General features: G+C 40.1%; 1 protein-coding gene across 6 annotated transcripts; it reads right to left on the reverse strand.

The window, feature by feature from the left end:
• Window positions 1-291: 291 nt before the first annotated feature.
• Window positions 292-19,250, reverse strand: INIP (INTS3 and NABP interacting protein). Of its 6 annotated transcripts, XM_006939370.5 has the most exons (5): window positions 19,090-19,250; window positions 17,613-17,695; window positions 4,616-4,718; window positions 2,144-2,234; window positions 292-1,033 (listed from the first exon to the last, which is right to left on the reverse strand). In XM_006939370.5, the coding sequence occupies exons 2-5, from the start codon at window positions 17,635-17,637 to the stop codon at window positions 938-940; spliced, it is 315 nt and encodes a 104-aa protein (XP_006939432.1). In that variant the 5' UTR covers window positions 17,638-17,695; window positions 19,090-19,250; the 3' UTR covers window positions 292-937. The 6 variants fall into 6 exon arrangements, with proteins under 6 accessions (XP_006939432.1, XP_019671891.1, XP_019671893.1 ...); XM_019816332.3 differs by lacking the exons at window positions 17,613-17,695; window positions 19,090-19,250 and adding an exon at window positions 10,627-11,136; XM_019816334.2 differs by lacking the exons at window positions 17,613-17,695; window positions 19,090-19,250 and adding an exon at window positions 10,566-10,703.
• Window positions 19,251-25,110: the final 5,860 nt, after the last annotated feature.

Here is a 25,110-nt window from a genome sequence, read left to right on the forward strand (position 1 = left end):
CATACATGTAGTAACACTAAATAATAAGAGCATGCATAAATTTTAAAACCAGGTTTCTTATCACTGTTTTTTTGTTTTTTTTTTTTAATGTTTTTTTTAACGTTTATTTATTTTTGAGACAGAGACAGACAGAGCATGAACGGGGGAGGGTCAGAGAGAGGGAGACACAGAATCTGAAACAGGCTCCAGGCTCTGAGCTGTCAGCACAGAGCCAGACGCGGGGCTCGAACTCACATGAGATCATGACCTGAGCCAAAATCGGAGGCTCAACCAGACTGAGCCACCCAGGCACCCCTCTTATCACTGTTTTTAATAGCATTTAGTCACATAATTTATAGTGGCATAGGTTTATAAAAGATGTTTAAGATTTGTTGGTAACTTAATTGTATCTTAGATTTTCTTTGAAAATGAAAACAGGAGAGACAGTTATGAGTTAAAGATTTCAGGATGACATGTTGACTATAAACACAAAAGATACACTGATAGCAATTCTATAAACAGCAAATATAAATGTAACTTATTTAAGTCCATTGGTTTACATTTTTAAAAGCACCCTCATTTTTTTAAAGTTAAGTACTATATATAAATGGTTCATGAAAGTCTATCGTGGACAATGATATATTCAGGCCACCTAGTTGGGGGCGGGGGGTGAATGTATGGGACCATCCAATCCAGAGTCTGATTTGGAGCTAAAACCGAACTGTTCTGTGTGACAAAACAGTGACAAGTAGCATCATCAGTTCCTCAGCGAGTACACTTCCCAAAGCTCGCATCCTCCTGGTGACCCTCCTCTTCTGCTTTGACTTACACATACCTTTCTTTCAAAGAAGCAAAAAGTATAAAAGTTCGCCAAAATTCTGTAAGTCACAGTTTGTATAGCACTAAATGATAGTAGCTTTGGCATCTGATATAGTTGCCTTTGCTACAAATATTTTCTTCACTCTGGGTCAAGGCGAGGTAAGACAGGAAGAATAAGATTCCCAAATGCGGAGTCTTGAGTTATGAAGTATCCAGATGAATGTGCATGTGCGTGCTGGGGGGAAGAGTTAAAAAAAAAAAAAGCAATTAAGCTATTAAAAGTCACAGTTTTTCAACCAAGGCATTAAAATTACTTATCCTTGAGACAAAATTTATTTTAAAAATCAGTTCTGCTGCTGCTAATTTTGTTTAAATACACGGGAGATGGACAGTAATAAAAAATTCATATTAACAAGCTGCACCAGGCACTCATTTATCAGACCCACTCTCTCCTCTGTGATTCTCTAAAGTCAATAATGATTCAAAGACATGAATTACTTTGTTCCTTGGAGCAGGAAAAACTAGCAACAAAGATCCCAGAGATCTCCTCTTAATCAACAAAGCAGGAACTTGAGAAAGAAGGGCAGCAGTTGGGAAGGGAGCCGATTACTGGTGATTAAGACACCAACATTTTGTTGAGAATGTTGTAATGTAAGTAACAGAAAACCACCAGTGACCTCCCTCTATCGCTAGAGAAAGGAAGACTGTTTTTAGGTTGCCTGAAGTGAGATGATCTTTTACGTCTCTTCCAATTCTGAAATTCCAAGGTTTAAAAGCATAGGTAATGATGGCTTGTTCAAGGTCTCCGAGAATGTTAAACTATCCAAGATCACTGTAATACTAAAACTGTTTATTATTACTATGAAGAGCAAAATTTTAAAAACTGATGGATTATCACATTCCTATGGTCAGCGTGAATCTTTAAACATATACTGACCATTAAAAAAAGAATCCAAACAACAAAGAACCAGTAAGACTATTAAGGGATGTAACGGCATGACAAATTTGAAAAAAGTATGTACATACCATTAAACTAGGCAGTTTAGCTTTTAACATCATTTTGTCCATCCAAATATCCTAAACTCTTTTGTACACAAGCAATCCCTTGCCAGGTACGGCACAGAATCAATCATGGCGGTGTCAAAACCATAAAAGATACTTTCATTACTGCTGTATTGGTCCTTCAAATCCTTTGAGCATGACTGAACATCAAAAAACCATTGCAATGATGTGCGCAACGCTTTTACTGATATCGTTCCACTGAAATACAAAATGGGAATTGCGCTGGATTCCAAGATCCAGGAAATCTCCAATGAGACAAGAATGTCAGTTACACTTGGCTCACCTGCAAAGCTGCCTTTTGTTGGGCTGCAATATGCTGCTGCTCAGCATGATCCCGGAAGTCCTTATTAAGAGAGGGTCTCGAGAGTGCAATGCTAAAATGGGAATCTTAGTTATTTGGCTGTTGAAAGTAGAGACTTCCTTACTTCTGAATCACATTTTTCATTTATATATTCTTTATAGGGATAAAAAAGGCCTTCCAGAGTAAGTCTTTTTTTCCTTCTCCCACTGTCGATGTTAATTTATATGAAGAAAGCCTGTATTATTTACTGGGGCTTCGAATTACTCTTTTTTTTTTTTTCCATGATTTTTTGGGGATGATTTATGGTCCCTTACTTTCAAACAGATCTGAGGTTACTCCAGTCTATCATAAAGTTACATTTATGATGAAAACAGAAGAACTGAATGTTTCAAGCAGAAGGTACAGCAAATGTAAAAAAGCCCAGGGCAAAAGACCTTGATGTGTCTGAAGGAATTAAGAGTTCAATAGGACTGAAGGTCAGGATTGAAAAGGGGTGAAGTGGGTTAGCAAAAAATGATGCTGGGGAGGAAGGCAGGTGCCAGGATATGAAAAGCCTTGTGAAATACATTAAGAAATGTAGACCTTATCCTAACAGTAAAGGGAGACCCCCAAGAGTATTAGAAGCAGAGAAGTGACATGATCATCAGTACCATATGATGGCTCTGAAGGACCACCACTATGGCAGACAGTGCTGGTCACCTCAACAACTGCTGGTCTTCCTATTTCCTTGCCAATGGAACACAAACTTAGTTCTATTATCGGTGTTTCCATGCTTCAGGGCCGGCCAGGCTCATCTCTCACGGGGTAAACTCTGGTGGGTGTTAAGACAGTGCCATTCCCCTTGCTGGTTTCTGGCTTAGGCAAGAGAAAGATACACAATTCTGGGCAACTAGACTTGATGGGTAGTCTGCCAGAAGCCTTCTGAGAACATTTTCCATGCTCTTGCAAAAGGAACACAGGGGAGGAACCTTCTGGCTTTGGCCTCTAAAGGTGGCTCAGTGTAGAGGTGAGGCTAAGGCTACTGCAGTCGTATTTTGACCATTAGGGAGCTGGTGACCCACAGAGAAAGGCACAGAGGGAAGCCAGAGCACTGCTGACACTGTTGGGCCACCGCATGACGCCACCCTGGACACCCCTGCTCTTCATACTCTTGGTTAACGTACATCCTAATGTACGTGCCCATTTTCTTGGTTTTCAGTTACTTTTAGATTAAAGCATCCTAACTGACACAACTGGTAAATGTATTCAGGAAGACTTAAGATGACAGGAAACTCAGTGAGGAAGCAGCTGTACTAATTGAGGCAAGAAATGAGAGTGGCCAGGACCAGTAGCAATGAAGAAGAATAGATTTGAAACACATTTCAAAGTATAAACATAAAAGAATGGTAAATGCTTGGAGATAAAAATGAAAGGATAATAATAATAAATTAAGGTCACACTTATGTAGATCTGTACCATCCATTGAGACAAGAAACCCAAGAATATTAAGTAGTTAGTTAGAGGCATGAAGGTAAGAGGAGTTAAGCTCGGGACATACTAAGTTTGAAATGCCTCAACGACATCAGAGTGGAGGTATCCAGGAGGCGGTTTGGGACTTGGGAGAGAAAACTAGATAAAAGTTATCAGCACATAAATAACAGGCTGTGAAAGTGGATGCAGCTGTCCAATGGAAAAGATGTGAGAAGACTGGGAAACTGGATCTAGAACTGAACTCTGAGGAGCACTGACATTCACAAGACAGGCAGTGGAGAAATGTCTGCAAGAGAAATCAAGACAGTGTGACACTGAGTGAATGGAGGCCAAGGAAAAAGAGTGTTTGCAGAAGGAGGGAGTGATCAGTGGTGTCAAATAATGTTAACATGTCTCGTAAGAAAAGGACTCTGACCTACTGGATTTATCTACAATGAGGGTGCTAGTGACTTAGGGGAGCACCTATTCTTGGGAAGCAGGGAGAGGGGGCCTCAAGACCAAGTGGAGTGCACTAAGGAGTAAAAGGGAGTCAGTTAAGATGAGGATAAACAGCACTTTTAAGAGGTCTGGCTGGAAGAGAGAGGAAGGCTAGGGTGGTGGTTAAATGGGATAATCTGAAGGAAGAGATGTAAGAAGGCAGAAACTGAACACAAAGATCATCAAGATACCTAAATTTTACCTGCTTTACAGAACGCTTAAAGAGTGGGATGCTGACAATAATTTCAGTAACAAACAAAAACCACACAAATCCTTTTCTTTTTTAAAAAGCAGGCTGTAGGGAGCATTGAATATTCTAGTTAGAATTAAAATATTTAAAATCCAACAAAATCTACTTGTCTAATTTTTTCAAATCTGACTAGGAAACAAAACATAACATGTAAATTCCAATATTAGAGAAATAAACCACTGCCAATCAACTTGAGGTATTTTGTCCAAAATATTTTTTATATCACTGAATATAAAACCCGTATTATTCGTCAATACCTAGCTCCAGGATGATTTGTTGAAGATTGGTTCTGCATGAGTAATTTTCTTTTCTCTTTGTCCAGTTCTGCCAAGATCGCAACTCTGTTCTTGTTTTGAAAACCTAAGAAAGACAGTGGGTGGAGGGGAGAGAGAAATAAAAAAACATTTTAGAGATATTTTTATAAACCCAGGCCATCTAGAAACCCAGAAAGCAAATTCTGTTCTCTAACAAGATAACAAACTCACTAGTAAGTAGTTTCCCTAGATGGTTACTCTCTTCCCACTGCCTACTTCCCAGCGACTTTACCAGCACGGCCCACGGATACATGTAAAGCCTAATACTGACTGAGGATTCGAAAGACTTAGTTTTAAAGAACTGTAATCACCAAGGTTTTCAGGAGGAAAACAGCAACAGACATGCTCAGACCTAAACAATATTTCTTTTTCTCAACTGCTTTCATTCAGAAATGACGCACAATCTTTCAAGGAACAAGTCAAAAAACGGTGACTGCCCACACAGCAATTCTGGGAAAGAAATGGAGCCTAATGGGGGGGGGGGGGGGGGGGGGGCAGAAAGAGGTGTCTGTTAGCAAGTACTTAACATTAGGCTTTTGATTTTTAAATTACAAAAGATCAGAGGGGGCAAAGTGCTGGCCCAGGAGCAGCATCCAACTAGGTTTTTAAAATCTGAATTAAATGCCAACATGTAAACATTGAGATAATGTAAACAAAATTCTCAGACTTCTTGCTTCTCTAGAAACATGTTGAGAACTGGCAACAAGGGATCTGGATACCCCGTGGTAAAAATTAACTAGAATGAACAGTCCTCACCTTTAATGGGCACTCTCTAACTTACTGCAGTCCTTATTCAACTTTATACGCCCTGTGGGCATTTGAGTTTCTGATCCCTAATTCAGAAGAAAACAAATGGAAAGATAAAAGACAGGCAAACGAACCTCAAAGTGAGGTCTCTGTAAACTGAAGAACACCTTCCAAGGGAAAGGAGCACTCTCCCATCTGTATACACGAAGTTACATACATGTAAAGCAAGTTACACCACTAGGTATATTTCCACCTATAGGACGAGACTTTTCTCCACTTCTCAGAAGAGGCTAATGCATTCTTAGAAGATAATTCTGTGGTTCCATTTTTGTTGGAATTTAGAGATACTATAAATAGAAAAGTCCTGAAAACTGGGGCACCTGGCTGGCTCAGTCGGTGGGGCCTGCAACTCGATCTCAGGTTTGTGAGTTTGAGCCCCACATTAGGTGTAGAGATTACTTAAAAAAATTAAAATAAAAATAAAATAAAGTCCTGAAAAGCAAATTTAAAAATCTGACAGTGTCTAAATTATGTGATGAGCAAAATAAATAACCACACTGGAAAGTACTTATCTGCTGTTTACAGAAATATCAATTTCCCTCAAGATTAGTTTGTTCACAAAAAAATGTTTTAGGGTCACTATCAGTAAAGTAATTGTATGTACACAGAAACTGTATGTACAAAACATTAAAAAGACTACATGAAAATAATTTGATAAATAACGTTCAGATAAATACAAGCACAACCAAGTTTTTCAATGCTCTTCATGTATAAATGCACATAAATTATTTTTATTTATTTATTTAAAATTTTAAATGTTTATTTATTTTTGAGACAGAGAGACAGAGCATGAGCGATGGAAGGACAGAGAGAGAGGGAAACACAGAATCAGAAGCAGGCTCCCGGCTTTGAGCTGTCAGTGCAGAGCCTGATGCGGGGCTCGAACCCATCAACCATGAGATAATGACCTGAGCCAAAGTCAGATGCTTAACCGACTGAGCCGCCTAGGCACCCCAACGTAAACTATTTTTAAATGTGTTTCCTCCAGGAAAAGGAACCAGAGTTCTAGGTGCATGTCTTAGGGCAAGAAAAAAAATCAAGAAGGGCCTGGAACATCTAGTGGTCAGGAAGCAAGAAGTTTTTTAAACAATGTCCAGGGTAGTGCTGAAGACAAGGAAGCCAACTTAAGGTTAGCCAGGCTGTCACAATTGGAACATTAAAAAGAGAATAATAATTATAGCTAAATAGAACAAATTCAATCTATAAGCCATGACTTCATAGAAAGATACAAAAGGGAAAATTAAAATACATAAAAATATAGTTGTAAAGAAGGGTGAAAATAATAATTATAATTAATAATTAGTTATAATAATTATAGCTAATAATTAGGTCAGTGTTAATATTTAGGGGATTGTTTATCCTATTAAATGTGCCTGTTTATAAAATATAGCTGAATACTTTTTTGTTAAGGTACAAGGAGGCAAGGGCAGGCACAGGGAACAGGGGCTAAGTCAAACAGTTCCAGAAAAAGCAGGTTAGGTACTAAGAACAGGAGAGGTAGATTCAGTGCAGGTCCTCACCCATATACACCATTTAAAAGGGGACCCAGTGGCAATGAGCACCCATGTCACACAATGACCAAGTAGAAACTCTTGAGTTCTAACTGGATGAATTAGTGAAATATCCTAAAGAAAACTAACTGTATAGACCTAATAATCCCGGACCTCTTCGGAGATGAAACACATGAAATCCTGGCAGTAAAGCTACCCGAAAAGGGCAATTCATAATGAAAACAGAACACAGAAGTATTTCATTCAGGGACTAACTCCAGGTTGTAAGAAACCAAAAATCTATGAGATCGGCATGAGCTTGCAAAAATCCCATTAACTTAACAGGTAAAGTTTAATTATAGAAGGGACCCATTGCACACCACCACAGCTTTTAAGCTTTTAATCTTTAAGAGCATTACCAAATCTTGTGTTTTGGCTGAGAATCAAACTTCTCAAAAACACTAAATCCTGACTTGTCTGAGAACATTATTATAGCCCCAGGAAGATACAAAAAACAAGTACAGAATGAGTAAATTAATTAATCATGGTTAATATTTTAAAATCGATTTAAGTGTACTAAGTTTTGCAATAATTAGGGATGTGTTACACAGTCATTAATTATAATTCTAATTTAAACTATTAAAGAGAATTTAACTAAATAAGCTTATAATCAATTCTACAGGTTTAAAAAATGTTATTTTAGAACTCAGTTTATTAGATGAGTAGGTTTAATACACCGTCAATTAAATTATGAGCAGTGATGAGTATTTTTCTCCATGCAAAAGATCCCCTCAGACTTCAAAGAATTCATTAAAATATTTAAACAAGGGGTCACTGGCCTGGGCTAGCTCCTAGCCTTTCCTCCCTGTAAAGAGGGGATAATGCTTATCTCTGTATCTCACTTGTGCCCCCATGCTCCCACCCAGAAGCTCAAGTTTTATCCTTATAATTCCTCTCTTCCTACCCACATCTAACCAATCACTTAATCCAACTAATTTTATGTCCTAAATGTCTCTAAAGGAACTTCCTCGATCAACTCCTTTTCCAGCCTAACCAAACAAAATGATCTCTTGCATAATATTCTAGATCTTAATGTGTAACTACAGGCAGCTGAGAGCCACAAAGGCTAAACTTTATAGGGAAAGGGTATGGTCAGATCTTTTAGCCTTTTATATTCTAATCTTGTCTAATGCCCCTGAAACCTATGCTTCCTTCTTGATTTTTAAAAAATAATATATAGTATTATTTTACAGGTCTGTTTTGCACAAAACATTTACATTATAAAAGTATATAAAAGTCAACAGATAGCACTTAGGGAGTAATAATAACTTATTGCAAATTTGAAACTTAAGGCACAAACTAGGTAGTTTATCTGGTTGTATTGAATGACGTTCATGCTGTCTCTCAAAAAATGAATAAACGTTCAAAAAAAGGGGGGGGGCGCCTTTGTGAAGCATCTGACTTCCGCTCGGGTCATGATCTCGCAGTTTGTGAGTTCGAGCCCCGCATCAGGCTCTGTGCTGACGTCTCAGAGCCTGGAGCCTGCTTCGGATTCTGTGTCTCCCTCTCCCGCTGCTCCTTCCCTGCTCATGCTTTCTCTCTCTCCCTCTCTCTCAAAAAATGAATAAACGTTTAAATAAATAAATAAAGTATAATGTTATGTAGTGAGAGTCTCCCACCTTTAGGGTTTATACAAACAAACTCTAGGACACCAATATAACATTTAACTGTTTTATTATACTCACTACATGAGTTTTTTTTAAAAAACACACACCTATCTGGTGCCATAATTTAACATTGCTACATTCTTTTACACATTTCATAAAGTTACATCCAACTTTTATATTCTTAGAAGCCTAAGGGTGTTAAAAGATACATCTCACGTGCAGTACTTAATATTCCTTTATAATTAACCTGTTCCCTAACAATTATCTTAGAATAAAGCAGCAGTCTCTAAAATACTTCTACTTTTAGAACTTTAACCCTACCTCCATCCACAACCATATATATATTCTCATCTCCACATTCATTCATAGAAACATTTAACTCCTACACATTTTTTGGTCACTAAAAACATTCTTGAGGAACTAGCCTCACGTCAATTACATTTAAAACCTAACAGCTTGGGCACCTGGGTGGCTCAGTCGGTTGAGCGTCTGACTTCAGCTCAGGTCATGATCTCATAATTCGTGAGTTCAAGCCCCACACGACAGGCTTGCTGCTGTCAGCCTGTCAATGCAGAACTTTGGATCCTCTGTTCCCTCTCTCTGCCCCTGCCCTGCTTGAGTTCTCCCGAAAACAAATAAATATTTTAAAAATAAAAAATAAAACCTAACAGCTGATATTCACTTTACATGAACAGCTCTATCACATGTAAACAAGCACTAACTGGAATTCTTTCTACTGAAAAAAAAAAAAAACCTCTAAAGCTAAAGAATGAAAATTATTTTCTTTGTTCAGTAGGGTTATGAATCATCCACTTTCCAATTACAGTTGATAAACTGCTTTCATAACACTTTATAAAAGATATTTTAAAATATTATTCAAATCCTTTGAGGTGGTTATCCTACAAGCTAGATATTCTTCACAACTATACTTTTTTTTTTTTTATCTTGAGGGAAAGAGAGAGAGAGAGAAAATGTGAGCAGGGGGAGGGGCAGAGAGAGAGGAAGAGAAAGAATCCTAAGCAGGCTCTGTGCTGACAGCATGGAGCCCGACGTGGGGCTCAATCTCACGAACCATGAGATCATGACCTGAGCCAAAATCAAGAATCAGATGCTTGACTGAGCCACCCAGGTGCCCCTTCACAGCTATACTTTAAATCAATGTATCATACTTAAGATACCTGTTTTGTATTAAAGGAAAGTCACTGTGGCACTATTAGTTTCACATGTTTTAAGTTATTTATTGAATCAACATATATTTATTGTGTATGCTTTATACACAGGCACTAGATAAAGTTCTAAGGATACAATGATAAGCCAGAACTTGGCATGATTCTAGCTCTCATGGCTGTCAGAGTCCAGTGAGGATAGAAATGATCAAATAATTACAGAAATGAATGTATACTTAGAATCTAAGATGAGTAGTCTGAAATAAAGAAAGAAAATTCTATAAACACTTATAACAATCATTACCATGGGAATTAATGTTGAGTAAACCTACCTAGACTGGGAGCAAGTGCACCAGTGAAGGCTTCCAGAGAAAGTAATGCCTGAACTGAAATCTAAAGGATAAATAAATAAGTTCATTAGGGGTGGGGGAAAAATGATACTTCTCCCTATGAAAAGAGCACTGTAGCTGCAATGCTGAGATTAGGCTACACAAGAGAAAACAGGAGACTATTACAGTAGAACAAGCGAGAAATGGAAAGATAGGAACAGATCCAAGAGCTATTTAGGAAGGTGAATCAACAGGACACTGATAGAGTAAATATAAAGTAAGGAATGAGGAAGGCGTCATGGATGGTTCCTAGATTTCTGACATGGTGAATTATTTCTATTTTTCTATTGCTGCTGTAGCAAATTACTACAAACTCAGTGGCTTAAAACAACATGAAGCTATTATCTTACAGTTCTATAGTTCAGTGGTCTTACTGGGCTACAATCAGGGCTGCATTCCTTTCTGGAGTCTCTGGTGGGGAATCCGTTTCCTTGCCTTTTCCAGCATCTAGAAGCTTCCTGAGTTCCTTGGATCCTGGTACCCTTTCTCTGCCTTCAAATCCAGCAACGTTGCATCTCTCCGACCCTTCTTCTATTGTCATTTCTCTGACCACAGCCAGGAAAAAATTTGCTCCTTTTAAGGACTTGTGATTAAAATGGGTGCACCTGGATAATCCAGGATTATCTTCCCATCTCAAGGCCCTTATTAACCTTAATCACATGGCAAAGTTATTTTTGCCACATAAGGTAACACAGTCACAGGTTCTGGGGATTATGATGTGGGCATCTTTGGTGGGGGAGGGACCATTCTGCCTAATGATACATGTCATGTACTCCGTGGTTACAGCTCAAACCTCATCCAGGGGAGACTGCTTGATGTCTAAGTCTTAGCAGAATAAAAGCATATCACGTTAAATCAACATGAGTTGATTATTACCAATAATTAGCTTCTAGGTATCTAGTGAATGGCAAACACTTATATCCGGTGAGATCTAAAACTCTTAGCCACCTTTTGGACTTTACTGAAAATACCTATCAAAGGAATAAACACTACTGTCTGCTCAGATGATCTCCCTGTGTTCAAGTTCTCTCTCAGACCTCATGGACTTACTCCCTGTAAGCAACTGCCACTTTTTCTACCTATTTGAGGTTTCCCATCTTCAGGACTGGCTAAATAAGATGATGAGTGATCTGCTTGAACTGACCTTTCCTCATCACTCATTTTTTTTTTTTTTCCTCTTAAACTCACAGGGCCTTTTTTCATTCAGTACAAGGATTTTCTGCCTCATAATAGATGCAGAAGAGATACAAAGATTAAGAAGTCTCTGACCCTATTCTAGAACTCCCAATTTTTTCTTAGATGCTATAATTAGAATGTTCTAATCCCTCAGCTAAAGTGCAGTATGGGAAAACATGGGACGTGGGCACAGAATCGATTTGATTTCTCATCTAAGCACTACCAGTTACTATTTAATACTGGGAAAATCATCTCACTTTGCAGGACAAATGGGGACAATGGTAACAACTTCAAAGGGTGGTTTTATGAAATATAGGAAATATAGCATACAGCCTGCCATGTGGTAACTGCTTAATAAATACTAGCTATTACTATCTAGCATTCTCTATTAGTTAACATCACTAGATTCTCATCAACCCCATTCTGCCAATCCACTTTCAGTGAATAGTTTTTATTACAAAGAATAAAGCTGATTAGCATGCAGCTTTCTAGGTTACACTCACAGGACAGGGCTTCCAGGCCAGACTGAATGGATCTCAAGCTCTCTCCTAACTATACATACTCTATGAAGCTACTTTACAGCAAATTCTGCCTCAACTCAGTTTCATTCCTATTTGAACCTGGGGCCTACAGACCAATCCTAGCACATCAGAAAAATACTGTACTCTTTGCTTTGCAGTTAAAAATGACACAAAAATGGGGCGCCTGGGTGGCTCAGTCGGTTGAGCATCCGACTTTGGCTCAGGTCATGATTTCACAGCTCATGGGTTCGAGCCCCAGTCAGGCTCTGTGCTGACAGCTCAGAGCCTGGAGCCTGCTTTGGATTCTGTGTCTCCCTCTCTCTCTGCCCCTAACCCACTCGCATCCTGTCTTTGTCTCAAAAATAAATAAACATTTAAAGAAAAAAAAATTTTAATAAAAAAATAAATGACACAAAAAGAAATCTAGCTTAAAAAAAAAACCTACTGTAGGGGTGCCTGGGTGGCTTGGTTCAGCGTCCGACTTTGGCTCAGGTCATGATGTCACTATTCCTGAGTTGGAGCCCTGCACTGGACTCTCTGTGGTCAGCACAGAACCCACTTCAGATCCTCTGTCTCCCTCTCTCTGCCCTTTCCCTGCTCTCCCTCTCTCTCAAAAATAATATATAAACAAAAAAACAATTAAAAAATAATAATAATCTTTAAAAATAAACAACCTACTGCAGGGGCGCCTAGGTGGTTCAGTTGGTTGAGCATCCAACTCTTGATTTCAGCTCAGGTCATGATCCCAGGGTCGTGAGATTAAGCCCTGTGTTGGGTTCTATGCTGACAGCACAGGGCCCGCTTAGAATTCTCTCTCCCTCTCTCTCTGTGTCCCTTGGGATTCTCTCTCCCTCTCTCTGTGTCCCTCTCCTGCTCTCGTGCATGTACCCACAATCTCTCAAAATAAATGAATCTTAAAAAAAAAAAAAAAACCCAACTGCAAATTGCATTTTTGCATCCACACTCTCCATTTTAAAATATACAAATGCAAGAATTTAAATATGATTTTTATCCTTCAGTGAGACAAACTCTTAATTAAGATGTAGTATACCTTAGTACAAGGCTTAAGGGTACGTTTGCTTTTCTTCTGGGCTATAGATGGTTTGGGGTAAGATAATATCTGGGCCTGAGGTCAAGCAAGACACCTCCCAAGAGTTATGCCACCCCACTCTTACATAGCACCCTGAAATCACAGCTAAGAGCATCTAGTATGGTCCCAAATCAGTAGTTCCCACCACCTGATCTTCAGGGCTTATAATTATTACTATAAACATTTTGAGATAACTATAAAAGAGTCAAGGAAAATAATTCACATTTCTTACTATTTCACTAGGTTTCTCTGTGTCTGAAATCAGGTCGGTCCAATTGGTTGGACCAATCCACACGTACATAGGACCTTGATATTTACCAATAATGAAAGATTCTTTACATAGTACCTTGGCCAAATAGCAGTTTGACAATCTGCCTCTACATGTTAAAATTCTCAAAATGTTACTCATCCATCAAGTAGTTATTAAGAACGAACCAAATGTTCCATACTACGACAGATGCTAAGAATAGGAGACTTCAGTGATGGTTTGCCAAGAGCTTATGAAATTAGCAGTCTTGACTGCTACCACAGTATGACAGACTGCTAGATCTGCTAGAGGGCTCAGTGAACACAATGGGATTCTGTCTTCTATACTAGAGACATTAACAAATTGCAGTGTACAGATCAGGATTTCTTTTTCAGTCATGGTTCTCTCAGTTATCATTATAAGATAATTATGGCACTTGGCATTCAATCTCTGTATTGGGTAGTTCCTATACACGTAAACAGTACAGAAATAATTTAATATAGAAAGTAAAATGCAATACATCCAAATAGGTAAGAATTTAAAAATTCACTTGGAGTCTATGGTGCATGATATGGACTCCCTCTGCTGGTGCCTAATAGCAGCCCAGGACACCAACAAAATCATGGACAACAAAAGCCAAAAGGCTAATCTAAATTCGCTTCTATTTAGATTAGGGGATGTTTCACAGAAGATGATTATGGATAAATCAAGAACAACCCTAAAAATTATTGTGTTTTATTGCAAATGTAGAAAAAAAAATAACCAGTAAACTGTAAATCTCGATTATTTGTGGTATTAGAACAGATAACTTAAAATTTATTTTCATCTGGACTGGACTGTGTGATTTTTTTTTAGCAGCATATTTCCTTTCAAAAATAGACATATCTTTGATTTTATTTTGGTTCAAATTAAATTACTTTTAATCTGATAACTTGATGAAAAGAAGAGATCAAAGACCAGAAGGGAACGTTGACCTGTGATTAATCCACAGAGCACACAAATCACACATGGTTATTTGAGAGAACAGAACAGTTCTTAGCTAGTTACAACTGTCACCATAGCTAGCTTTTCACAACATTACACTTCTATAAAACTCAGGCAACCTTTAGTTTGCCCTAAATGCAACTAATATACTAAAAAAAGTTTACATATAATAAGACAGCAGACTTCCAACTTCCAGTACTAGCAGAGTAGTTTGGTTAGACCAACCCTGCCACTGTAGAAGTTTAAATTCTGGACAAAGCATTAAAAAATCATTATGTGAAAGCAGTAGAAACTAACCCAAATCAGGCAGAAACTACAATTAGGGAGATTTGGGAATGTGTGACTTTTTGTTCAATTCACAATTTGGATTGCCTCACCTTACTGGCTTTTGAGGTATCAGAGGACAGAGTTCAGGGCTGGCAGAGTAGCCAGAAAATAAGGGGAGAAACCCAAGAGGGAAAGGCATAGGGAGTAAAGCCTATAAAACCCACCCAAAGTGTTTGCTTCTTGCTAAAACTACACATGTATGGGGGAAACCCCAGGAGATTTAGCAATAAAGTAGCAGCTGGAAGCTTACAAGACTGAGCAGAGATTTCAGCTACTGCCCAACACAAGGAGACAAGAGTTTGGAGTCTGAGTTGAGTTGAAGGCTTGCATCTGCTAGAAATCACATTTCAGAGGAATACAAAAAGAATCCAGAGTCTCTACAATGTATTAGTCATAATATCCAGTATCCAATAACAAATCACTAAGTATAGCAAGAAAAAGGAAAACATGACCCACACTCAAATAAATAAATAAATAAATAAATAAATAAATAAATAAATAAATAAATACAGTCAACAGAAACCAACCCCAAGATGATCCAGATGATGCAATTAGTGCTAACAAAGGGCTTATATCCAGACTCTTAAAAAAAACAAAACAAAAAAATAAAAATAACCCAATTTTTAAAAAATGAACTAAACAAACAAATCACATAAAAGGATTTACAATGGCCAGGAAGTACAAAAAAGTACAAAAAAGAGCTCAACATTTGTCATCAGCAAAGTGCAAGTTAATACTATAATGAGATGTCAGTTCCTGTCCTCTAAAATGACTAAAACTAAAGAGACCTATAACGGTGTATGTAGAGCACCCAGATTTCTCACACATTGCCAGAGGGAATGTAAAATGGTACAAGCAGTTTGGGAAAAGGTTTGGCAGTTTTTTAGAAAATTAACAATATACTCAGTTGCTCCACTTGTATCTATTAATCCAAATATCTATAAAAAGACATATAAACGAGTATTTTCAAAGCAACTGTATTCACAGTGGCCAAAACTGAGACAACCCCAAAACCCCTGAACAGGAGAATGAATACAAAAATGGTGGTAAATACAGAGTAGAAAACTATTCCAGAATAAACGTAATGAACTATTGATACATGGCATGACAGTGAGTGAAAGCTGGACACAAACAAGTTTACACACTATGATTCCATTTATATGAAGTTTAAGACAAAACTAAGGTTAAAAATATCAGAACAGAGAGGATAAAAACATATGGGTCAAAAAAAGTTCAGAGTTGATAGGGAAAGGAAATAGAGGTTTGCTTTCAAGTTGTGGAACAGGAAACAACTTACGAAGTGGGATTTAATACTTTCTAGAGATTAAATTTTACTTTGTAAAACTTTTTTTTTTTCAGAGAGAGAGTGAGTGTGAGCAGGGGAAAAGAGCAGTGACAGAGAAAGAGAGAATCTCAAGTAGGCTCTAGGCTCAGCACTGAGCTTGATGTGGAGCTCAATCCCACGACCCTGGAATCATTACGTGAGCTGAAATCAAGAGCTGGATGCTCAAACAACCAAGCCACCCATGCACCCCTAAGACTTATTTTTATTTTATTATTTTTTTAAGTTTATTTATTTATTTTGAGAGAGAGAGCACACACGCACGTGAGCAGGGTGGGTAGAGGGAGAATCCCAACCAGGCTCCATTCTCAGCTTGGAGCCTGACTCACGGCTCTAGCCCATGACTGTGAGATCAACTGTGAGTTGAAATCAAGAGTCCAATGTTCAACTGACTGAGCTACCCAAAATTTATTTTTAAATAAAAACTCCTTCTCTAGGATGTGTCTGACTTGATTTGCTTTAGAGAGCTTCTAAGCAGAGATGTATATGAAAGTTTCTAGAACAAATGAAGATAAAGGCATGGATATTGCCTGGTGATAATATAACGTCTTAAAAGTGGTTCTGGGGACGCATGACTGGCTCAGTTGGTTAAGCGTCTGACTCTTGATTTCAGCTCAGGTCATGATCTCACAGTTCATGGGATGGAGTCCCATGTCAGGCTCTGTGCTGACATCGCAGTGCTGACATCGCAGAGCCTGCTTGGGATTCTGTCTCTCCCTCTCTGCCCCTCCCCCGCTTGTGTGGGTTCTCTCTTTCTCAAATAAATAAACATTTAAATAAATGAATGAATGAATGTGGTTCTGACATGTGGATGCCTGGGTGGCTCAGTCGTTAAACATCCGACTTTGGCTCAGGTCATGATCTCATGGTTCATGAGTTCAAGTCCCATATCGGGTAAGCTCAAGCCCCACTTTAGGTGAGCCCGGCTTCTCTTTCTCTCTCTCTCTCCCCCTCTTGTGGGATTCTCTTCCTCTCCCTTCCTCCCTCCCTCCCTCTCTGCCCCTTGCTCACTTGTGCCCTCTCTTTCAAAAAAAAAAAAAAAAAAGTGGTTCTGAGGGGTGCCTGGGGTGGCTTAGTCGGTTGAGTGTCCAACTCCTGATGTTGGCTTAGGTGCTCAGGTCATGATCTTGAGGTTCGTGGGTTCAAGCCTCCCATTGGGCTCTGTACTGACAGTACAGAGCCTGCTTGGGATTCTCTCCCTCTTCCTCTCTCTCTGCCCTTTCCCTGCTCTCTCTCTTATAATAAATAAATAAACTTAAAGTGGTTTTGATTGCAAGTAAAACAGAACACAGGTTTACACTGTGAATAATCTTAACACAAGTTAAAATACAGGATTAATAGGGGCGCCTGGGCGGCTCAGTTGGTTAAGCATCCAGCTCTTGATTTTGGCTTGGGTCATGATCTCACAGTTTGTGAGATCAAGCGGGCTCTGTGCTGGCAATGTGGAGTCTGCTTGGGACTCTCTCTCTTCCTCTCTCTCTGCCCCTCCCCTGCTCTTTCACTCTCAAAAATAAACAAACATTTGAAAAAAACAAACAAACATAGAATTAATAGCTATTAAGAATGTTATATATCTGATACAATCTTGGACTTACTTCAAATACAGGGTTTTTACTTTGCTATTCATTTTTTATTCTGACTACAGTTAACTGCTGTATACTAACTTTTCTATTAAAACATGTTCACTATTATGGGGAAAAGTTCCCATTAATAACAAGTTCCAGCATGCGTTACCTTGTCCTGATGAGTTTGCTGCCATATCTTCCTATTTTGCTTCAACTATGTTCAGTGGTAACTGATCAGCAATTTCCAATCTCCTGTAAAAAAGAAAAAAAAATACGTGTACAAACATATAAAATGCACCATACTTTATTTTTTATTTTTTTTTCATTTTTTTTTCAATGTTTATTTATTTTTGGGACAGAGAGAGACAGAGCATGGACGGGGGAGGGGCAGAGAGAGAGGGAGACACAGAATCGGAAACAGGCTCCAGGCTCTGAGCCATCAGCCCAGAACCCGATGCGGGGCTCGAACTCACGGACCGCGAGATCGTGACCTGGCTGAAGTCGGACGCTTAACCAACTGTGCCACCCAGGCGCCCCATATGCACCATACTTTAATAACAAACTAAAAGTTGTCAGGAACAGCTAGCTTTCCTACAATGAAACATTTGCAGTGTCTTCGTTTCATCAGAAACATACATCTGAAAAAGCACACAGACTTAGATCACAAATTTAAACTCTGCAAAGTCCTCAAGTATTTAATTAGAACGTTAAGTGTTTATTCTTGAAGATGTTGATACCAACATTTAGCATTACTCTCTGTAATATACACCATTACGTTGTATTTACCAAATACTACCACATATATCAACCGATTGACAGCATCAATATGAGTGCTAGAAAGAAAAAAAATCATTCCGCTATGGTGCTTTTGGATTCACTTAAAATATATCCAGCAACTACTGTGTATACTAAAAGCTAAAAAGGAAAACAAGCCTAGAATTTACCAAGTATATAGTCTGCACCATACACTAAGATGTTTGAAATTATTTTACTTATCAGCATTTTATAGATAGGGAGATCCGTGCCCAAGGTCACAAAGCTAGTAAGAATACTTTGGGCTGTTAGTTTCCAAACTTGGTGGTTTTTGTATTAGGCCTTGGGGAGATCGCAAATGAGCAGGGCCCTAAGCCAGCCTTCAAGGAACATACAATCCTATGGGAAAATATACTCTCATTCAAGCAACCATACGAATAAGTTTAACAAACGCGCTCTTCAAAAGGCGTAACCAGTGCTCCGGAAGCAGAGAGTAGCTGATTCTTTCGACGTGATGAAGGATGCCTTTAGGGGAACCCCGGAAAACTACAAGGGCTAGCAAACGGATTGCGGCTTTGAACAAAATATCGTTAGGCGCTTCCTCGGCAGAAGCACAGGGCGAGGCAAGCAGGTTGGGTCGGGAAGAAAGAGGGCCAACTAGTGAAGGGGAACGTTAACCGGGGATGTGACAAGGCGGCACCCGCGACTCAAAGGGCCCTTGCAGGAGGGCGTGGAGGGCGGGCTGGGCAGGGGCTGCGGCCGACACCACCCAAAGGAGGGGGAGTGAAGAAGGTGGGGAACCCGCTACCCTGTGGCAACAAAGAACGCGGCAGCAGATCCGCGCTGGCGCCACACACTTCCATCCCCCGGCGCCATCAGGTGGTCCTACTTACCCGGGCCACGAAAGCGTCCAGGACCCTCCACGCGTCCAGATCGCTCTCTCAAAGGGGGCGCGACCACTTAAACACCTGCAAACAGAGCCCAACATGCAGCCCTACAACCTTCCCGCCCCCGCTACGTTTCCGCCTCCTGCCTGACGTACACTGGAGGGAGCGGAAGTCCCGCCTCCCGCCTCCAGACAGCGGCGGCTGCCCACTGTGATTCGTGCTTTAACTGCTCAGCGCAGGCGCCACTTCCCTTTTGAAGAGTGACAGCCGAAAAAGCTCATGGGAGATGCAGGCGGTGCTGTTGGGGGCGGGGCTCAGGGAGACACTTGTAGCCGGCTCTGCCGGGCAGGGGCGGGGCCGAGACCGGCTGAGACCTTAGCATCGCGAGTGGCCCTTTCGTCAAAGCCACTGTTCAGAGAAAAGTCACTATCCTGGCCAGGCCTGCGACGATAGGAATCCACTCCGGCTAGGATAAGAGGAGGGCCAGTCTTCACAGGCAGGGCTGGCTTTTATTATTCAACAACCATCTGGGGTTTTGCGTCTGCACTTTTCCACAAATCCCAGGGATTTTTTTTTTTATATAGTTTACATAATTATACATAAGAAAAGCACCAAACATGCAGAAGTGTTTGCTACTGTGCTATAATCTGTTTGAGAAATGGCTGTGGCACATGTCAGAACACAAAGCCCCTGCTAGTGGGATCACCTGATGCCTGATCTACAGATCTACCTATTTACATTAAAAGGTAACCATGTATTGGTGTGTTTCACCTGTTCTGTGGTGGGTAACCCCTGTTATGAATATTTCTAGAATTTGAACATCGATTCTTAATGTTTGCTCAATGGTAAATGTTTATAAGGCACAACTTTGTTACGTATGGATCTCTGAAATAATAACACTACCAAGCATGTATTGAGTGCCTTCTGCATGCTAGGTTCTTCTTGTGCATCGGGCTCTGATCCTGCCATTTCCTGATTTATATATGATTTATATTTATATATTTGTGTATGAAACTCAGAAATGTTGAATTACTTTATGTCAAGTAACAACCTGAGTTTCAAAGGAGTAAATGTTTGCCAGATGCTAAGGCCCACATTCTTAAGTCTCACACATTGTCTCTGCTCTGGAGGAAGGAATTCCTCAGAGTCCAGCCCTGGCTGACATCTTCAATGTAGATATAAAGTGTAATACGTGAGCATTCTGGTAGTCGGCCAGGACTGCTTTTCAATTAAGAGGCATTTTTTGAGGGGTGCCTGGCTGGCTCGGTTGCAAGAACAGATGACTTCTGATCTCAGGGTTGTGGGTTGGGAGTTCTACGTGGGGTGTGGAGATTACTAAAAAAATAATAATAAATGTTAAAAAAAAAAAAAAAAAAGGCCTTGGGGCGCCTGGGTGGCTCCATCCGTTAAGCTTCCAACTTTGGCTCAGGTCATGTCACGTCACGGTTTTTGAGTTCGAGCCCCGCGTCGGGCTCTGTGCTGACAGCTCAGAGCCTGGAGCCTGCTTTGGATTCTGTGTCTTCCTCCCTCTCTTTCTCTCTCCCCCTCCCCCACTTGCGCTCTGTCTCTGTCTCAAAAATAAATAAATAAATAAATAAATAAATAAATAAATAAATAAATAAATAAATGTAAAAAAAATTTTTTTATAAAGATCTTTTTGAGTCCTGGACTGACTAAAAAGATGACTGGGATGTATACAGCTTACAAAACCTTAGGAAATTTTTTTCGTTTTAGGTGGCCTGATTAGATAATACAGAAACTAGGGCATAAGAAAGCTCCAGTCTAAGTCCTTTTTTGGTTTGTTTTCTTCAAGTTTTTATTTAAATTCTAGTTAGTTAACATACAGTGTAGTATTGGTTTCAGGAGTAGGATTTAGTGATTCATCACTTACTTATAACAGCCAGTGCTCATCCCAACATGTGCCCTCCTTAATACCCATCACCCATCTAGCCCATCCTCCACCCACCTCCCTCCATCAACCTTCAGTCTGTTCTCTTCAGTTAAGAGTCTTTTGGGGGGTGGGGCGGAGCGGGGCGGCTGGCGCCTCGGGGCGGGTCTGCGGGGCGGGGCTAAAAAAAAAAAAAGGAAAAAAAAGTCTTTTTGTGGTTTACGTCTCTCTCGCCCCCCCCCCACCATGTTCATCTGTTTTGTTTCTAAATTTCATGTTTGAATGAAATCATATGGTATCTGTCTTTCTCTGACTTATTTAGCTTAGCATAATATACTCTATCTCCCTCCATGTGGTTGCAAATAGCAAGTTTTCATTTGTTTCTTTATGGCTGAGTAATATTCCACTATAAATATACCACATCTTCTTTATCCACTTATAAGTCAATGGACATTTGGGCTCTTTTCATAATTTGGCTATTGTTGATAACGCTGCTATAAACATTGGGGTGCATGCATCCCTTTGAATCAGTATTTTTTTATCCTTTGGGTAAATACCTAATAGTGCAATTGCTGGATCATTGGGTCACTCTATTTTTAATTTTTTGAGGAACCTCCATATTGTTTTCTAGAGTAGCTGTACTAGTTTGCCTTCCCACCAGCGGTGCATGAGGGTTCCCCTTTCTCCACATCCTTGCCAACACCTGTTGTTGCTTGTGTTGTTAATTTTAGCCATTCTGACAGGTGTGAGGTGATGTCTCGTGGTTTTGATTTGCATTTGTATTTGATGGTGAGTGATGTGGAGCATCTTTTCATGTGTCTGTTAGCAGTCTAAGTCCTAATGGATGTTCTGAAACAAGCCCATTTATGGAGAAAAGAAAAAAAAAAAAAAAAAAAAAAAGAGTCCTACCTCCAGAAGAATATTTTGTAACTTCCCGGCAAGGTCAGCCTCCAGGCTTTGGGAGAACATTATCAGGAGAAAAATGAATTTAATTTGCTGCTTTTTTTTTTTTTTTTTTGCCCTTTACTTGGTAGATGTTAGCCTTTGAACTGCCCCTCAGTCTTCTCCTTGGAAGTTGTTGGAACTGCCACCTCACAAGAATTTTGGCATATTGGTTATTAGTGGGTGAGTTTACTTGGGTTCAAATCCTAGCTCTGACACTTAATGATTATGAGCCCTTGTTTTACCTTTCAATGCTTCAGTTCTGTCATCTATAAAAAGGAAATAAAAATATATATGAATGACCACTTCACACCCATTGGATGGCTACTATAAAAAAACAGAAGGGGTGCCTGGGTGGCTCAGTCAGTTAAGCGTCCAACTTCGACTCAGGTCATGATCTCACGGTTCGTGAGTTCGAGTTCTGCATTGGGCTCTGTGCTGACAGCTCAGAGCCTGGAGCCTACTTTGGATTCTATGTCTCCCTCTCTGTCCGTCTCTCTCTCTCTCTCTCTCTCTCTGTCTCTCAAAAATAAAAATAAAAACATTTAAAAAAAACATGGAAGAAAAAAACCCAGAAAATAAAATAGTAAGTGTTGGCAGAGAAATTGGGACTCTTGTGCGCTGTTTGGTGGGAATACAAAATGGTACAACCATTGTGGAAGACAAGATAATGGTTACTCAAAACATTAAAAATAGAATTACCGTATGATTTAGTTATTCTACTGCTGGGCATATACACAAAATGATTGAAAGCAGGGTCTCTGTATACCCATATTCGCAGCAGCACTGTTTGTAATAGCCAAGAGGTAGAAGCAACCCAATTGTCCATCCACAAATGAAAGGATAAACAAAATGTGGCCCATACATACAATGTAATATTATTCAGCCTTAAAATAGAAGGGAATTGTGACACATGGAACAGCATGCATGAACCTTGAGGACATTATGCTAAGTGAAATAAACAGAAAAGGACAAATTCTATATGATTCCACTTGTACGAGGTACTTGGTCAAAATCATAGAAACAGAAAGAAAATGATGGTTGTCAAGGGCTGGAGAGAATGGAGAGCCATTGTTTAATGGGTTATAGAGTTTCAGTTTTACAAGATGAAAAGAGTTCTGGAAATGGCTGGTGGCGGTTGTGGCAACTCTGACAGACCTGCCTTTTACCGCATACGGTACTCGGTCATAGGTCAGCTTATAAACACACAGATTCTACACATCTACTTGGGGAAAGTCCACAACAAAAGGAATGTATGTGACAGTCCCGTGGCTCTGTTAACTGATAAGGAAATGCCAGGTAACAGCCCATAAAGCCATTATGATTGTCATGGGCTTTTAATGTCAGAGTAGAGAGGTGAGAAAAATCCCCAACTTCCAGGTGGAGCCACCTTAACTCTCCTTTGCTATTTTGTGATTAAATATTTATGGAAAATGCATTAGGCTAGACAGCCTTTGAAATAAAGTGTGTAGAAGTTTGAGACAGTTGCGGAATTAGTTCTATTGCTTGTAACCAATTACCTCCAAACTTGGGCAATTTATAACAACAAATGTTCATTCTCTTATCACAGTTTTTGAAGGACTGGAATGCGGTCAGCCTGGCTGGGTGGTTCTGGCTTAGGATCTTTTGTAAGGTTGCAGCCAAGATCCTAGCTAGGGCTGTAATCATTTGAAAGCTCAGTTGGATGGAAGGATCGGCCTGCAAGTTCGTTCCCATGGCTGAAGGCAGGAGGCTTCAGTTCCTCAACCTGCAGGGTTGTTCATGACATGACAACTCACAGCCAGAGCAAGTGATACAAGAGTAAGAGAGAGTGACCAAGATAGAAGCCAACAGTGTCTTTTAGAACATGATCTTAGGAGTGACTTCCCATCTCTCCTGCTATATGCTATTGCTCACAGACCAGCCTTGATACAGTGTAGAAGGGACTACAAGGCTCTGAATCCTGGGAGATAGAAACACTTGGGACTGTCTTAGTCCCTTCAGGCTGCTATAATAGAATACCACAGACTGGGTGGCTTATAAATAACAGAATTTTATTTCTCACAGTTCTGGAGGCTGGGAAGTTCAAAATCAAGGCACTGGCACCATCTGGCTCTGGTGAGGGCCTGTTTCCTCATTCACAGACACCTGTCTTTTTGTAGTAACCTCACATGGTAATAGTGTTGCCCCGTGGAGTGGTGGAGACTACTGGGCCCTGAGGCCTCCACCCAGCCCATTCCCGGGATGTCCCTGGAGGCTCTGGGTCTCCTGCAAGGAAGTGTTTAAAGATGGACCAGATATAGTGTTTGAGCATTACAAGTGAGTTTATTAGAGAGGGTATGCACTGGAGAGCTCAAAGGATAGCTGGGGGGGAGGTGGCCGGGGTTGGGTCTCTATCTTTTATTGACAGTTGTTAACTGAGGGATGGAATATTTGTTATTTGGGGCGGGACTTTCTCAGGGTTTCCGGCCTTTTCTCCCTTACTGGGTCAGGGTATCTGGCCTTCTTTATCTTGGGCCTATCTAGTTTGATCTGGCTCTTCATGTGGCTTTGTTTTTGGAATGCTGCCGGACAGGTCTCTAACTTTCCTGAGAATGATTCATGACTCCCCCTTGCTGGCCTCTTGTCATCCTGTCAAAGCCTAACTAACTGCCTACTTTAACAGTAGGGGTAAAGGGTCTCTCTGAGGTTTTATTTATTTATTTATTTATTTATTTATTTATTTATTTATTTATTGTTCAAAGTTTATTTATTTGGAGAGAGAGAGGGAGAGAGAGAGAGAGAGGGAGGGAGAGGGAGCATCCCAAGCAGGCTGCATGCTCAGCCGGATGGATGGGGGAGGTCTGTCTTGATGCCATGACAGGCTTAACAGACTGAGCCACCCAGCCACCCCTCTGAAATCTTTTTTTTTTTTTTTAATTTTTTAAATGTTTATTCATTTTTTGAGAGACAAGAGAGATAGAGCATGAGCAGGGGAGGGGCAGAGAGAGAGGGAGACATAGAAACTGAAGCAAGCTCCAGGCTCTGAGCTGTCAGCACAGAGCCTGATGCAGGGCTCAAAACTCTGGAGCCTTCAGATCATGACCTGAGCCGAAGTTGGACACTTAACCAACTGAGCCACCCAGGCACCCCTGAAATTTCTTTTAAATGGGCACTAATCCCATATGTGAGGGTTTTGCCCTTGTGACCCACGCACCTCCAAAGCCTTACCTCCAAAT

This window comes from Felis catus, chromosome D4 (genome assembly GCF_018350175.1).
Source record: "Felis catus isolate Fca126 chromosome D4, F.catus_Fca126_mat1.0, whole genome shotgun sequence".
NCBI lineage: Eukaryota > Metazoa > Chordata > Mammalia > Carnivora > Felidae > Felis > Felis catus.

Coding starts and splice junctions, on each gene's coding strand:
- INIP (XM_019816332.3), bottom strand. CDS start 10,732: ATGACAATAGAAGAAGGGTCGGAGAGATGCAACGTTGCTGGATTTGAA. Junction 4,719..10,626: donor GCTTCTAGATGCTGGAAAAG/GCAAGGAAACGG, acceptor TGTCTTTCTTAG/GTTTTCAAAACAAGAACAGA. Junction 2,235..4,615: donor ACAAATCATCCTGGAGCTAG/GTATTGACGAAT, acceptor TTCCCATTTTAG/CATTGCACTCTCGAGACCCT.